Source organism: Excalfactoria chinensis, chromosome 5 (assembly GCF_039878825.1).
Source record: "Excalfactoria chinensis isolate bCotChi1 chromosome 5, bCotChi1.hap2, whole genome shotgun sequence".
Taxonomy (NCBI): domain Eukaryota; kingdom Metazoa; phylum Chordata; class Aves; order Galliformes; family Phasianidae; genus Excalfactoria; species Excalfactoria chinensis.
In genome coordinates, this window is record NC_092829.1 from 20,344,416 (window position 1) to 20,359,734 (window position 15,319).

Genomic DNA, 15,319 nt, shown 5'->3' on the forward strand with positions numbered 1-15,319 from the left:
CACCCCCTTCTTACTCAGGGATCCCACTTCGCTGTTCCTTGCTTGATATTTTATGCATGTCTTATGCCTGGAGGTTTGATTTTTTCTTTCTTGTTTTTAAAATCATTATGATCCTGGTGCCTGCAAAGCATACAGTCTTAACCCCTTCCCTATATTAACAATAATGTGTAGGGAGGCCTGTGTCTCAAGAAAACAGCAAAAATGGATGCTCTAATGAAATCAGATCAGCAAAAGCTGGGCTGAGACCTGCTTATGGAAAGATCATGGATGTTTTCTTGGGGATAATGGAATTCCAAAATAGCCTTTGTCTCCATGCTGTGCTGAGATTCTGGCTGCCTTCCAGGCAAAGATGGAAGCTGACACAGACCATGGCTTCTGGATTCAGCTACAAAGCACTCTGCCCTGCTGTGAACTCTGTGGGGTCAGAACAGGAAACCAGGAGAAGCTACTGTGCAAATAAAAATGGGCAGCTGAGGAGAACAGAGCCTGACTGCACAGAGATGCTCAAAAAGTGGGAGATATGCCTCAGCACTCAGGATCCTGAATGCTCAGAGCTTATGGAGAGCAGAAGCCTTAAGAAACCCTGCCAGAAGCAGTCCTGAAGCAGGAAGCTTCAAAATGATGTAGAAAAGGACAGCATTTACCCTATCTTGCACACACAGAAAGTGTTTTTCCCCAAGCCACTGACAGAAGTAACATGAAAAGTAAGGCTGTGATCTCAGAGAAGATCCTAACTCTCAATCCCCTGTTTGCCTCATTTGGTCACACCTTCCCTTGCATCCTCACCTACACATGTGCACCATAGACAAAGTGTCTCTTTTTGTATTGGATAACCTTTACATCAGGGAATCTCAACAGGAACAGCTTGTCAGCATTAACAATGCACACCTATGAGTAAAAGCCTGTAGCAACTGAATTAGGGCTGCTCATGACTGAAAGCAGGGAGGTACTGCAATACTTTGAAGACAAACAGATATTAATGAACTTCAAAAACAGAAAGAATGTTCCTGGCACTTACTATCCCTGTATCTAACACCCATTCCTAGCACACAGTAACGGAACAAATGTTGCAAGCAAAAACATGCTCATTCTGCAACCAGAGGAGCTAATGAAGCTCATTTCCTGTGAATCTGTCTTGGGGTTGAATCTTACAGTTTCTAATATAAAGCATGTGCCAAATGATGCTTTCATTCATAGGTTTGAGGCATTCTTGTGTGGATTTTCTGCTGCATAATTAGGAGCAGCCCAAAGCTGCAGCTTTGCCTTAATGAGAACAGTAGCTGAGTACCCATCTCAGATTCATAGCACTTTACTTTCATGACATTTGTATAAAACATAGCTTTGAGACTTCTATACCGTGGTAATTTGGTTTAAATTGATTCAGCAAGCCTGAAAGCAATGAGAGTCTCAGCAGTGTGTGAGAACTGACAAACGTACACACGCATGTACTGCACAAAGATCTGTGCAGCTGTGCAGGCAGTTCCTAATCATTAATGCTGGAAACTGAGATGTTCAGAAGGAATAAATTATAACAAGGATTTAGTTAAAAAATAAAACCAACTAACAAACGAACAAAACCAAAAACCCAACCAGCAAATAAACTGTAGGGAATTCAGAAAAGAGTGAGATATGCTAAAAGGAAAGATGTTTGCTGAGCTTGGTGTGATAGAAATTCTGAGAACTACCATCTTCAAATGATCAAAAGGCGAGACTTATTTATACGATGAAATTAGCCCAACGTTTTATTGCATAAAATCTACTTACATTTCTGATTGAAAATGTGATCATAACTGACCACGCAACTCATTAACATCTTGTTTATGTCCTGTTTAAGATGACTTTTTTTTATATATATATAAGCAGGATGATTCGTAAATATGACTGAACTTTCCTTATTTTAATTTAGCTTTTTTTCCCCCATATGAGATGTTTGGCATAAAAATCTGAACTCAGTAGATGCTAGGCTAAGCAGACTGAACATAGCCACATAGAGAAGGAGGAACCTCCCTAACAGCTAATGGCAACTTTCCAGTACAGGAAACAATTAGAGAATAAACAATGATGGTATACTAAGTGCCTTGCCAACTGCAACAGAGATACTAACATTTAGGTCATTAACATGTCACATGAGGACTCCTTTAAACATTAAAAATACTGCTGTAAACCTGGTTTTCTTGTCTTTTGGTTTAATTTCATAATTCTCGTTCCTTGTTTTTATTGATATCAGATTTAAGCTTCTTGTCTTCATTTTCCAACTCCATCCCTTCTATTTTTTTTTTCCCTCTGGCTTTGTATTGTCTCTGCTCCTGGTCCCCGCCACTGCAGAGCTTTATCCATTTCTTTGTCAGATTGCCATTCAATCAGTGTGGTGCTTTTCTTTTTATCCAAAGAATAAAACACCTTCTCTGCCATTGAAGACCTATTTCTACCACACTGCAGAGCGAGAATTAACTTCCACATACAAGTGGGAAATTTTTTTTCCTCCTTCTACACAGTATTTTCTGCCCTGATAGTTACAAAATGCTTGGAGGAGAAATCATCATTCTGAAGTGTCTGGAAAACACTCAACCAAGAATGGGTGCTACCACAAAGAAATACGCAAAAAGCTCTCAGGATCAGATGCATCCACAGCATGGCAGTGGGGAGTATTCCTATTACGCAAACAATTGGCTAAGAACTTCTATGCTTTCCAACACAACCAGCTCATCTCCAACATATCGAACTCATTAACGCACAAGCAGAAGCATTTGCCTGCATTATTAATCATGGTGCTTCTGTCATTTGTTCACATGCTATCCATTTACGTACAACTAAACTAGCTTATTTGTCACAGACAGAAGGAAAAATGGGCAACTAATCATGTTGTATGGTCATGCCATACCCAAGGCGCCTTGATAAATATGCTTCAGCTACTGACAAACAGCTGGCCTGCCTTCCAACAGGAACTTCAACAATCACGTGAAATGTATGACTTGGAGAGGTCCCACACACATTTTCCATGACAGTCTTTCAAGTAAAAGACCTTCCCCTATCGGGGACACACTTGTTTTGTTAATGGAGGTAAACTTTCACAGCTGCAAAGCATTACATAGAGTTGGTCAGTGTAAATCAGAGAAACTGACCGTAAATGGTGGAAATCACTTTCTATAAATCATCCAATGACTGCCTGACAGCAGACAAGGCTAAAACAATGGTCACCCAAGCTCCAGAGCAGCACTTTAATTTTAATTAAGATAATTCAGGAAGATTTCAGGCACCACTAAAAAGGGTAAATCCAAAATTGTGGAGCCCACAGACCCGCATCCTATGTTTTTCCATTCTTGGAAAGGAGTGAGATTAAGTACTTGTTTTCTTCTTTATCATTCCTTCCCCTCATAACCAGCCTCTGAGAGTGGCATTGAGTCTCCAAAAAGACCTTCCTACCCCTTTTTATCACTTGTAGCACTTTAAACATTAGGAGAAGCAGTGACAGTTTCTAAATACATATAGAATCTGGGGGAATCCTGTCCAACATATTTTCTCAGATCACAGTACCAACTGCTGATTGTGCCCAGACTAATCAGATAGTGCTGTGACTGAAAAATATCATCCTTCCTACCCTGCTGGGGGCTTCCTGTAAAAGTCCGATTGACTCCAAACTCTGAACACTCCCAATTATGGTATCTTGTAGAATACTAATAAGCTTTCTCCATTCCAGCATCCACGCCAAGCTGCACAGGAAGAGGGAGTGACAAAGAACATGATACTATATCAGAAAAAGGCATTATGGGGAAAGTATGAGAAAAGATGACAACAAACAAGGAGATGCAAAGAGCAGCACTGAATTTAAGGGTCTTAAGCTACGCAGAGCTCAGAATAAGAGACTTACCTTATAGCTTTTCCTGTATCTGCAGTTGCCACTCTGATTAAGAAAACTAGAAATGCCTTTCATATTCTGTTGACATGATTTTACTACAAGACTGGTCAACACCACCCATACAAGGATACTTTATCATGAAAGCAAAGATAAGGCTATGAGAATAGAAGGGAGAGGGGAGCTGACAAACTTGAATGTAGCACACAAAACAAAGCACAGGGCAGGGCTTCGCTACATGAGAAGGTATACTGCAGAGAGAGTTGGCATTGCGAGTTAGGCAAGCTTAGGTGACACTAAGCAGAATATGTGTTGAAACTGTGCTTCTGATGGGCAGCAGACATAAGTGGGATGGACACCAAGGAAGGAGATATAAGGTAGGGAGTGTGCAAATAACAGAAAAGGCAGTTCCTGGATGGTCAAGTCAAAGAACTGAAGTCTAAGAAGAAAGAGATCGATAACAGCAAACTAGAGAAGACAGTCAGGTAAAATGAAGATTGAAATAGTACAATGACTGGGAGAGGCATCAGAGGTTCCACACAACTGTGACTGGAAGGGGAGGTCTGGCTGACTCCATGCAAAGTTTATTCTGAGGGCAAGTGTCCAAAAGACAGTCGTGCTATTAAGATATGGTTTTCACTACAGAAAGTCTGACAGCCCCCATGTTCAGCAAATCCCTTTCTTCATTAATGGCAATTTCAGAGCAGCCTGAGCCCTGTGGCATAGCAATGGCCCGAGTACTGCAACTCTGAACCTGCTTGGCTCAGAGAGAGAAGGGAGGGAGAGCAGCAAGGGGGATCTTGTGGGGGTGAGAAGAAGTTTAACAAAGAATCACTTTAACAGAAACTCCTGAGTAATGGCACTGCCAGAGGCCAAAAATAACATCAGCTCAATGTCAGCAATTAGAAGAGGGCTCAGCCAGGCCCCATGGCCAGCTCTGGCCTCCTCACAAGCACAAGCCTGTTTATAGTCCTTTCCCAAGCTCATGAGCAGCCACTGCTACCCACCAAGAGCCCCTTGGATGTGGATGAAAGGAAGACCTCCTGCTTCCTGCTTAGAGGGGCAGCAAGAAGTCTGTGGGTGGGGAAATTTGGGGACAGAAACCACGTGGCTATGTAAGGGCTATGAGAGAAGGAGTGTAAGGAGCAAAGGGTGAAGGAACTCTCCTTCAAGATGCTGTCAGAAAAGGATGGGGGCATTTTGCCTAGAAGATATTCTCAAAGACTGACCAGTGACTCATATGCTTCATAGGAGGGAGAGTGGGTGTTCAGACCTCCATGTTAGCTCCGTTCGTGGTTTTGTTGGAGTCCAGTCCTACCAGACTGTCCAGCAAATTTCTCCCTTCTAATTGAACAGTCTCTTTTGAGTGGAGATTTGTTCACCCAAACACTTCTATTAGCAAGGAATATTTTCAGACACCATCTGGAGTTAAAAAAAACACACCTCCCTCCCCATAATAACAAAAAAGGGTAATGAGCGCAGCAGTAAGCTATTGTAATCTTGGAAGATTCCCCAGACAGGACGGAAAAGCTGTTCCAGTCACAGTGGCCCACCCTTAGCATCTAGGAATCACCCAGAGCATCAATAATATAAATCCATTTTTCTATTTCCTCTAGCTCTTGGACATTCGGCCCATTTTTTCTTCTTGCAATTGTAACAGAGGAGTCATATATCTGTCAGGTGTCTCAGTGCAAAATGGTGAAAGGAAATCTTAAATACTGTAATAATTAAAATGAATGGGAGACTTTGAGAAGATTTTCAGGGTTGCAGAAAAACATTGCACGTGGCATCAGGGTCAGTGGCCGTGCCTGCTGCACCCTGTAACATCTTAAAGAAATTAGTGGGTTCATTTATTTATTTAGATTCTCCTAATTTTTTAAGTTTGCTAGCATGCTACTTTTCCAGTAGTTATATCTTAGAAGATATCCAGGAGGAGAAGAATTTAGTCAAGATAAAGCCCTGATCTGCTTGTCACAGAACATACAGTTGCCAAACACAATTTCAATACCCCAGATTTGGAAACACCAAAATAGGAGAGACCCAGCTTGAAATATTGCCCATGGGCAACACAAGTAAAAGCAGAACTGTGCAATTCAGTAACAAGATTAAGTGACAAAGAGCTGTGGAGACTATAGACAATTTTAAGGCTGTCTGAGGCAATGTAAGGTAACGCTCTGAACTTATGCAGAAAAGAAAGCAAGAACATGCCAACAGCCAAATGGAGGAGGATGCCAATGTGGTGGAAAAGGCCGAAGGAACTGCAGCATCAACATTTTAATAAAATCATTGCAGGCAATATTCATTCTATTGTTGTAACACACTGGAAGTTGTGCCATGTGTATTGGTTTGAGGTTATTCCTACTTAGCTAAGACTTGGTCAGCACTGTTAGGTCTGAGACAGGAGCTTTCTTAGTTACCTGGTGTCGGGCTTGGCTTTGCTCCAATAGCTGTCGTGAGTGAAGCTTTTGCTGCTGAAGTTGCTGCACAGCTAAATTCAGCTGATAGTTGGGGTGTGCCAGTGGACTCCGTGTCACTTTGCTGTAGACACTATTCTCCATCTCCTTCTCCCAGGCAAAACGATCACTCTCTGGAGCCCTGAGAAGAGAAAAGTCATCACCTTTCTGCTTATTTGTCAATACAGACTCTTGCTTACAAGGCACCATTGCTTCCTAAGAGCTCCCTAACACTTAGCTGCAAATTTGTTCTAAGTTGCTCCAACAAGCACGATACCTGCTACAGGAGCCACGTGCCAATTGCTGCCTTGTTAAGGAGTTCCTTGAATTCTAGGGCAGGACAAATTTAACAGCTGTAACATCACGTTTGAGATGAACAAAGGAAGACAAAAGAGAAAAGAAGCTCAAAACTGGAGCTGTGGCTGTTCAGCAATAAGAGGATGCAGTTTTGCCAACAGGAAAAGAACTAAAGATTTATATCATTAATGAGATAAGTATTTATTTGCATTTGTAGATATTGTCAGTACACTAACACAAGGCTCACACCAAGTACATGCATGCTGCAGTGAGGGTAGAATAAAGGCATGCAAAATACTGCCCACAGAGAGAACAAATGACTAGTAGGATGAGATTGCAACTGTGGCATACACTGACTCCACACAATTACAATCCAAAAGATGTAAGGGGACTGAAGATGGGTTCACTTCTTTCATCATGTAAGTAATGCAATCCTTACCCAGAAAAAAGGCCTCTGGCAAAGAGGCAATTCTTACAACCCAGGCTTATATGGTGGAAGTTCAGCTGTGGTCTGCAACTTGATAAGTACTGACAGAAACTCACCAGCTTGCTTTGAAGTTTGTAAGCTGTGGTGAGAAGGCAGTACCAGTGCACTTATGCAGAAGGCTGAGGGGCTTTGCAGAGAACAGGTGGCAGACTGACAGGGCCACAAGTTGTCCTGAAGGGGCTATGATGGCCCAGCAACTCACACACTCTGTGATCATAAGAGAGGATGCCACACAGCCCATTGTATCCTGACACTGCCTAATAAAACCTTCAAGCCCCAATGCCTGAGCTTCCCAGGCTTTGGCTGATCTCTGTCATGTTTCTCGCAGCCGCTCTTTTCAAATGTTTCCTTTTGGTTCCCAGGGCAAACTTTCCTTGTGTTTCCCATGTATGCCATAACTAACAGGGATGTAGAAGATACTCGTTGTCTTTTACATATAATGCCATAAGTCAGAATGTAGGTTACAGTTTTGGCAAAAGTGCCAACTGTAGTTTCATAATATCATCAAAACTTACAACCTAGCTTCTCTGCACGTGTCACAGCTTCCCGTATAGCCTTCATTATCACAGCAGTCCCTTAAAATGTTAGAATAACACTTCAAAAAAAAAATCAGAAGAAACTACCACTCCTATGTACTCTCTCAAAAACTGCCTAATGTGCATCTTTCAAAGCAAATTGATAACAAGTACTCTAATGGGTATCTGTCCATACTCAGTTCCTCAGCAACAACAGAACTATCAATCTTTTTCTTTCACTGGTGCCTGGAAAACTGTAATGCTGCAGAGAGTACTCAGGCCTTGAAAGACAAGCTGTGGAGGTTTCAATCTGACTCTGAGGTTAGATCTCTTGGGAGATTAGCTCCCCTCTTCTGAACCTGCCATTCTTCTTCCGTCCTCTTTTTATGGAGCAGGAATCATCTCTCTTTATTGGTTTATAAAATAACAGTTCTCTAACATCATCCAATATCTGAAAATGTTATTATAAAATTAAAATAAATATTTTCTTAGTTTTGTCAGCTTTCCTCGGTTTCCTCTCCTACAACGCCTAGTTTTTTCCTCTTTTCCTTGACTTCTGAGACTCCTAGATACTCTTTTTTACTTGTGGTCCTGTAAAAGAATCTCAGATACTTTCCCCTTTCTGTTTCTGTCCTCAAACAAGATGAGTACAGGGTAACCTCTGCAGTGATTATGTTCAGGATGCATGTATTCTTCCAACCTCTCCTTGGTCAGTAATGGGGCCACTGTTCTCTGTTACTGCAGTTCTGTCTGCAACGGTTCAGCTACAGATCCATAGGCACTGCACCACTGATCTCCCAGCACTGTCCCCTATTGGGCACGGGATGGCACAAAAACCAGCACGAAGAAACTTTGAAACAATCCCCAGCTGCCTTCTCTCCAATCTTACAGGCTTACCAACTGGGTTAACAGCAGGTTGTTGCCATCTGGACTCAACTCTCACCCCAAGAATAAAAACTGCTCTTTTCACCGCATAGATACTGACTCCCTCATCAATCCAGATGTTAAAGCTCCCTGGACGTTTTCCCTTGTGTGAAGAAGCAGCTGCAGTCTCTTCCAGTAAAGTCAGGGAAAAGCACTTAGCTGAAAAGCACAAAGGACTGTGCTGAGCTGGGGATGTGCCCTTTGGGAGATAGCTGGGGGTTACTGCAGATCAGCCCCCGAAACAAACACCAACTGCAGAAGACACAAAGGTGAGCATTCAGGAGCTCCTTGGAAGACACATTAGGGCTCTGTAAGCAGTTTGATTAATTACTCATCAGTACTACTAAGAGATCATGATCTTCAGTACCCCTGTTTTGAAATAACATCTTGTCAGTTTCCTTTGAGTAACATTTTCACACCGGTAATCCCTCATTTGAAAAAATGTTCCTGAAGAAAGTAAGCCAGCATGATCCCATGGGGATATCTCTTGTGGATCTAATAACTAGTTAAAAGCACATGAAACAAGAGACAGAGTAAAAGGACAATTTCCACATGAATCTGTAATACGGTCTCTGCTGTTCAAAGCACTTACTTAGAAATGATCCAGGAAAAGCGTGAATTTCTTTTTTAAAAAGAAAAGTTTGCAGCTGAAAAACTGAAAATCATTGAGAAATGCAAAATAAACATCACATCACCAAAGAAGACTATCAAAGGTACAGAACAACATATATTGAATGACTACATAAATAAGGGCTCTTCATTGTGGAAAAAGAGACCACTGAAAGGAAGTAGGAAAAGTATATTTAAATTCATGAGGTTCAAGGAGAAGAAAAATGGAGAACAACTACTTCTCGTACTGTAAGATGATGGAAAAAAAATATGTAGCCATCAGATGAGCAGGCTGAAACAAATAAAATGAGGCACTTTTTCTCTTCACACATAATTAAACTGTGGATGCCTTCTTACTACAGGAAGCTAGGGATACCAAAAATTTACAGAGTTCAAAAATTATACAAACTAATGTAAGCAAGAGCCACTAGAACTGTGTGTATACAAAGATAATACCTCCTGGCCAGGAAATCACTGAGTCCCAGAGAATACTGGGGAATTACCATCATCACATAACATCACCTAATGCTCTTCCACCATTGTTTTCCATAAGCTGCTGCCTGAGCAGGACACTGAGCTACACAGTCCTTTTGGTCTGAGATACTGCAACCAGTTTTGTTTTTGCATCAAAGGTCTTGAAACAAAATCTGTTGTGGTTAACAGTCTGAAGTTAAGACAACTCAGTCAAGTTCCACTATTCGTTCTAGAAACTAGTATCTGTTCCAATTCCACTTGTACCACCTCAGGACCTGCAATCCATAAATTCAATCCTTTGATCATAAATAATGCCTAGGAAACAAAAGATTGAGTGATTCGCTCTAAAACATGAAAGTCAAGATGAAATGAAGGAGATAAAATTGATATAAATGAAAACTCCATTGAAGCTGGACCTGCTGATAGCCAAACTGGCCCTGTGCCACAGACATGACACATAGTGACTGCAGTTTGTAGTACAGTGAGAGCCACTAAACCAGCAGAACTTCAGTATCATTACCTTCATCCGCATTTCTTCTGTTTTGAGATACCTAGCAAAGGATTAACTGTTATGGGAAGACAGACTCTGAAGTCTGATGGTCCTGTCTTTAAAAATGCACTGAGACTGCAGCCTTCATCCAACGTTTGCTCACTTGAATGGACCATCAAAAACTTTCATTTGTTCTCTAACTTGTTTTAATCTTCGGGGTTTCTTTTTCCCCCCTGTTTTAACCAATACATGATCTATAGCCTGAAATAACTTTTTAAGGATGTAATATTACCCAGGTAAGTTTAGATTAAACTGCCCAGGAGGACACTCTTGAAACTATACTACAAAACCTTTAGGAAGAACTCAGTTAGAAAAGCCAAACCAATCCCACAAAACTGGCTAAGATTTTCTTGCACTGCAGATGGTTGTATGCAAACCCCTCCAGTTCCAATACATGTATTCCTTCTCATCACATGATGCAGCACAGTGCTCACTTATTTTTTTTTTATATACTTTGCTGAAAGATTTCATTCTCATGGCCTGCAAAATCCTTCTGGATTGAACATGCTTGTCAGCTGCCATAGGTTTTTCTTCTTTATAGACAGAAATCAATATAAATTCATAACTTAAAGCATTAAATATTTGATAAAAGAAAATGTGCACATTTGCAAGTCTTTAGATCAGTTTCATAGAGGGGAAGTTTATCAGCACTTTGAGAAAGTCCCCATATAACATATTACCAGGTTGCTGATATTACATCTAAAGCCAAACTTCCTTTAGTACAGGAGAACTGGCTTGGAGTCTGAGACTCAAGATGCTGCTGCCAGCAACATGCTCCAGCTCTGTTTGCCATGTTCAGAGGAATGCATCATGGTACATTTCCTATTCTCAGCCTCTTGTCAGATGACTTAACAAAGCAAGATAACACCTTTGTGCCCTCCTGAAATTAGCTTTTCTGTTTAAGGAATTCAGCAACACATTCAGCACATTAATGAAGGCTGTAAAAAATCTGTAGAGGATCTCACAGCTTAATAGGTACTACAGAGTTCGCATGGTAGAAAAACTCTATAAAAACAACCTGGCTGAAGGGAAAGCTTTTTCACAACTCACACCTTTTAAACAAATTAAAAACAAAAACAACAACAACACTAGTACCCCCAGTGGAAATGAGGGTTTGTTAAGAGTCAGTACTCACAGGCCTGCTTGTTTTCAGTTGAAATTATTGCTTGTACATTAATGACTCCTCAAACACATAGTTGCTTCTGTCTTTAATATAAAGACTGCCCACTGGGAATCTCAGACCCTATCAGACCTTGGAGGTAAGAGAAAGAGTCTGGAGAATGGAAGACTTCCCTTGGGTTGAGCAAGATATGGTCAACACCTGTCCAGTCAAAAGCAAAGTACACAAATCCATGGGCCCCAATGGGATATACCCATTCACATCAATGGGTCTGTTCAGTCTGGAGAAAAGAAGACTGAGAGGGGATTTGGTCAACGTTCATGAATATCTAAAATGCAGGAGGCAATTGGGTGAGGCCAGACTCTCTTCAGCAGTGTCTAATGACAAGTGTCTAATGATAAGACAAGGAGCAACGGCCTAAAAACAGAATGTAGGAAGCACCACACAAGTATGTGGAAGAACTTTGCAGCGAGGGTGACAGAACACTGGAACAGTTTGCCAGAAAGGTTGTGGAGTCTCCTTCTATGAAGATATTCAGTACCTGTCTGGATGGCTCCCATGCGACCTGCTGTAGGGAATGTGCTTCAGCACAGAGGTTGGAATTTATGATCTCCAGAGGTCCCTTCCAATCCCTGCAATTCTGTGATTTGCTTTCATATACAGATACATACATGGATATACATACATGCGAATGGGAAACAGAAATTCCCACCTGTGCCACCAGAGGAGATTGAGTTTCATTCTGTCAGCCAGGCTGGTTGTGAGCAATCTTCTCACTGCTTGCTCAGGATTATTTATGGATTGCTTAGTCTAGAGACCTGGCCAGGATTCAGACCTTTACTATGTACAGGAAATCACAGCCTTGGCATTATAGCCCATCCTTTGTAAGCAAGATTTTGTCCTTCCAGCAGCTCTTAGGGCTACTCAGTATTTTTGGCAAGAAACCCACTGTGTTCCTTTCTTTGAACTGCAGTTTTTATAAGGCCTGAGCCAGAATTCCCTCTTCCTTTGCCCTGACAGTGTAAGACTCTCTGCTGCAAACTTCTTGCCTCACAAAAGATGCAAGTTTGCTTTCCAGAGAAATTTCAATATATCTCTCTGCTTTTATGATCATAACCCAGCCTAAAAGTGCTAGAATACAATGTACTAACCTTCAGGTTTGCCGTTCCTAAATTCTCTTTCCTGCTTTGGTTCCCCATGAGGATGATATTCAAAAATCATTAGGTCTCTTCTGATATAAGCAACACTTTCATAATCAATTACCTTCACCTGTGCTAGAAGCTAATGCAGATATACTGCAGCTCTACATGTTAATAAAATACAAAATGTTAATACATTTGTTCACCAACAACAGGAAAAAAAAAGAGGGAAAAAAAGCTTTGTTAAATGTAGCTGCTGTAAGAAAGGAATGCAGTTATGAGCTTCTACAGAAAAGGAGGATGCTGACTTCTGTCCCCATATCAAATGGATTAATAGGGAATGCCAAGGAATGGAGCTATAATCAAGTCCACTGAAAGCTAGCCAGAGAATCTTGTAGTTATTCTGTTACTATCTAACATACATAAAGTTCTTACTGAAAGAACAACTTCATTTATGCTTTCATACGTATTTACACATTTCATGCTTTCATCTGAATTTCAGCTGAAGCCTTCTTCCAATGGCACAGCTGGGCACTTGCTTGATACTGACGCCTGTGTAGCAGGCAACAATACTAATTCATGCAGCATGCTGGTGTTTCCCATACATCATTTAGTAAGCAGGAATTTTGAATCATTTGAAAAGTGCCTACATCTCACTGAAAGGTAATGCAAACTATGCGCAAATTACTTGTGCAAATGGAGCTTCAGCAATCCTGAAAAATAACGCTTTATGTTTAACTCTACTTAGTTTGTAAGAAGCAATAGGATGACAGCAGGAGTTGGTATAGCTGGAGGTCTACAAAACTGAGTAAAGAATTCTCCTTTCAGACTAGGTAACAAGCTAACAATAATGTTTTATATCCCTTTCTATTTAAGGCTGGAGCTAAGGAGGGGCCAGGGCCCACTCTGGCAAGAAGGGAACTTAGAGCATTCATAAATCAGAGCTCCCACCTTGCCAAGGAATGTAAGACAATCTCAGGCAGTAGTTTCTTGCCTACAGGGCATTCAGGTGGTATGACAGGTCCAGGAAGCTTTCAGTACAAAGTCCTGGTGGGCACCAGCTGCTAGAAAAGTAGTTGGCCTGGTAACTAATGACTCCATCTAGCGTGGCAGCTCCCAGCATCCTGCTGACTTATGCGCAGCCACTCAGAAAAACACTGAACACTTTCTTTGGCATGCTATGTGTTTCTTCCATCCCTAACAATAGGCCCTAGATTGGGGCTGGCTATGGAGCAATGATAAACACAGTGGGACAAAGCCCAGGATGCTGGGGGCCTGGCTGAGGCGCAGGGCAGTCAGGCCTCTCACAGTGCTGCTCGCCTCAAGGCCTTTCTTTGTCTCTTCTTCCTCTTTCCCTCCCCTCAGATTCAAAAGCAGTAAATTAAGAATGAAGAAACAGAACATCAAGCTTTTCAGAATGGTTTGCTCTGCTCCTGTCCTCTGCTGTTATCAGGAGTCTCTAGGAAAGAGCCGCTTTGATCCAGCTTAGTCAGCAAGAACTTCTGTTTTAACATTGCCTGCAGATCTGACTGCTGGAACACGCAGACCCCCTACAACACAAAGCAGCCATACTACAGAAGTAAAGAAAGGCATCTTTCCAAAAAATATCAGCAGGGAGAACAAAGCAGAACTTCCCTGGCAAAGGTACAGCCAGACAGAGGAGCAGGAAGCAGGAGGCCTGTGTAAAAGGAGGATGCCATCACCTAGTCTGCCATCTGCTTTCAGGCTCTGCAAGGGTAGCCATGGAAAAGCTTTCAAAGTTATTAAGCAACCTATCAAGGCTGCATCGGCACAGTAAACGTGGAATGGTATTTTGGGTTCAAATCCAGTTCAAAGTGACACATACAATCTCCCACAGTGAAGGTGTTACAGAGATGTCGGAAAGCTTCTGTCCCAGAGCACCAATCAAACCCTCTCTTAGTGATGAGGCACAGATGCAGGGAACTTGTAATAGGTTCAGCCTTAGCTCTTCTGCTCCTCACTTTCTCAGCAGCCTCACCTGCCTCTACCTACAGAGCAGGTAAGCAAGTTATCAGCATCTGCATGCCTCAAGACAGCAGATGTACCAAGTGCACGCCAAAAGTAGGTTTAGGGGAAGAACAGGAGAGGTTCTGTGGAATTAGCAACAATTTCCAGATTCTTTCACAGGTTACCTGTAAGAGCTAACAGAGGCACAATTTAAACAACCCAGAACATTTTTATGTGTGTAATTTTTAGCAAGTGTCAGGAGTCCCCCTCTGCTTTTCCCACGGTTCCTCCTTTACACTGAGAGAGTTGTTATTGTTACAAAAATTTTATTTAAAAACAAAGATGCATACAAAAGCATCCAACTATGTCCTTGTAATGCACATATCCCAGGGATTTGGTGTCATACTGCACAACACAGGCAGATACACACTCAGTGTCTTGAGCTTTCCCTAACACCACTCACTAAATTTAGGTTCTCTGCATACTCTTCTTATTTCAGGTCTAAACCTTCACTACTAGACCTACACCTTCTTCAAGCTTAGTCAGCCTCACCAGACTTTAGTCTTTCAGACCTTTGTTTGTATACTGCTTTTCTATACACTTTCTGTACTTTTATCAGTATTTGGTGCTAGAAGGGTGCTCAAATCTGAATGCATTCTGCATGCAAGTGCACAATAGCTATAGTGGAAATGTACCTTGTCTGCCTGCTCCTTTGTTATATTCTAACAAGTTCTATCCAAGTTCCTGGGCTCTCTCCTTTTCTGACATATGCTGCTGCATAATATAATATACTTTATTTCCTGCTCCCTGGCATCTATAAACAATTCCTGCTTTTCCCCTGACCTTGAGTTTCAGAATAAAGATAGATTTTCTTATAAGAAAGACAATGTGTGGCTGCTAAATTCTGCTGCAGATTAGGAATTAAGTGCA

At 41.6% G+C, this 15,319-nt stretch overlaps 1 protein-coding gene across 5 annotated transcripts in view; it reads right to left on the reverse strand.

The window, feature by feature from the left end:
• Window positions 1–15,319, reverse strand: part of TTLL5 (tubulin tyrosine ligase like 5) — a 126,725-nt gene that overhangs the window by 31,117 nt on the left and 80,289 nt on the right. For all 5 annotated transcript variants that reach the window (XR_011903703.1, XR_011903704.1, XM_072337823.1 and 2 more), the window contains one exon: window positions 6,271–6,448. Coding sequence is in view for 3 of the 5 variants with exons in the window: in XM_072337823.1 (XP_072193924.1) it covers window positions 6,271–6,448 (178 nt within the window). In the remaining 2 variants the exon portion in view is untranslated. The remainder of the gene's footprint in view (window positions 1–6,270; window positions 6,449–15,319) is intronic.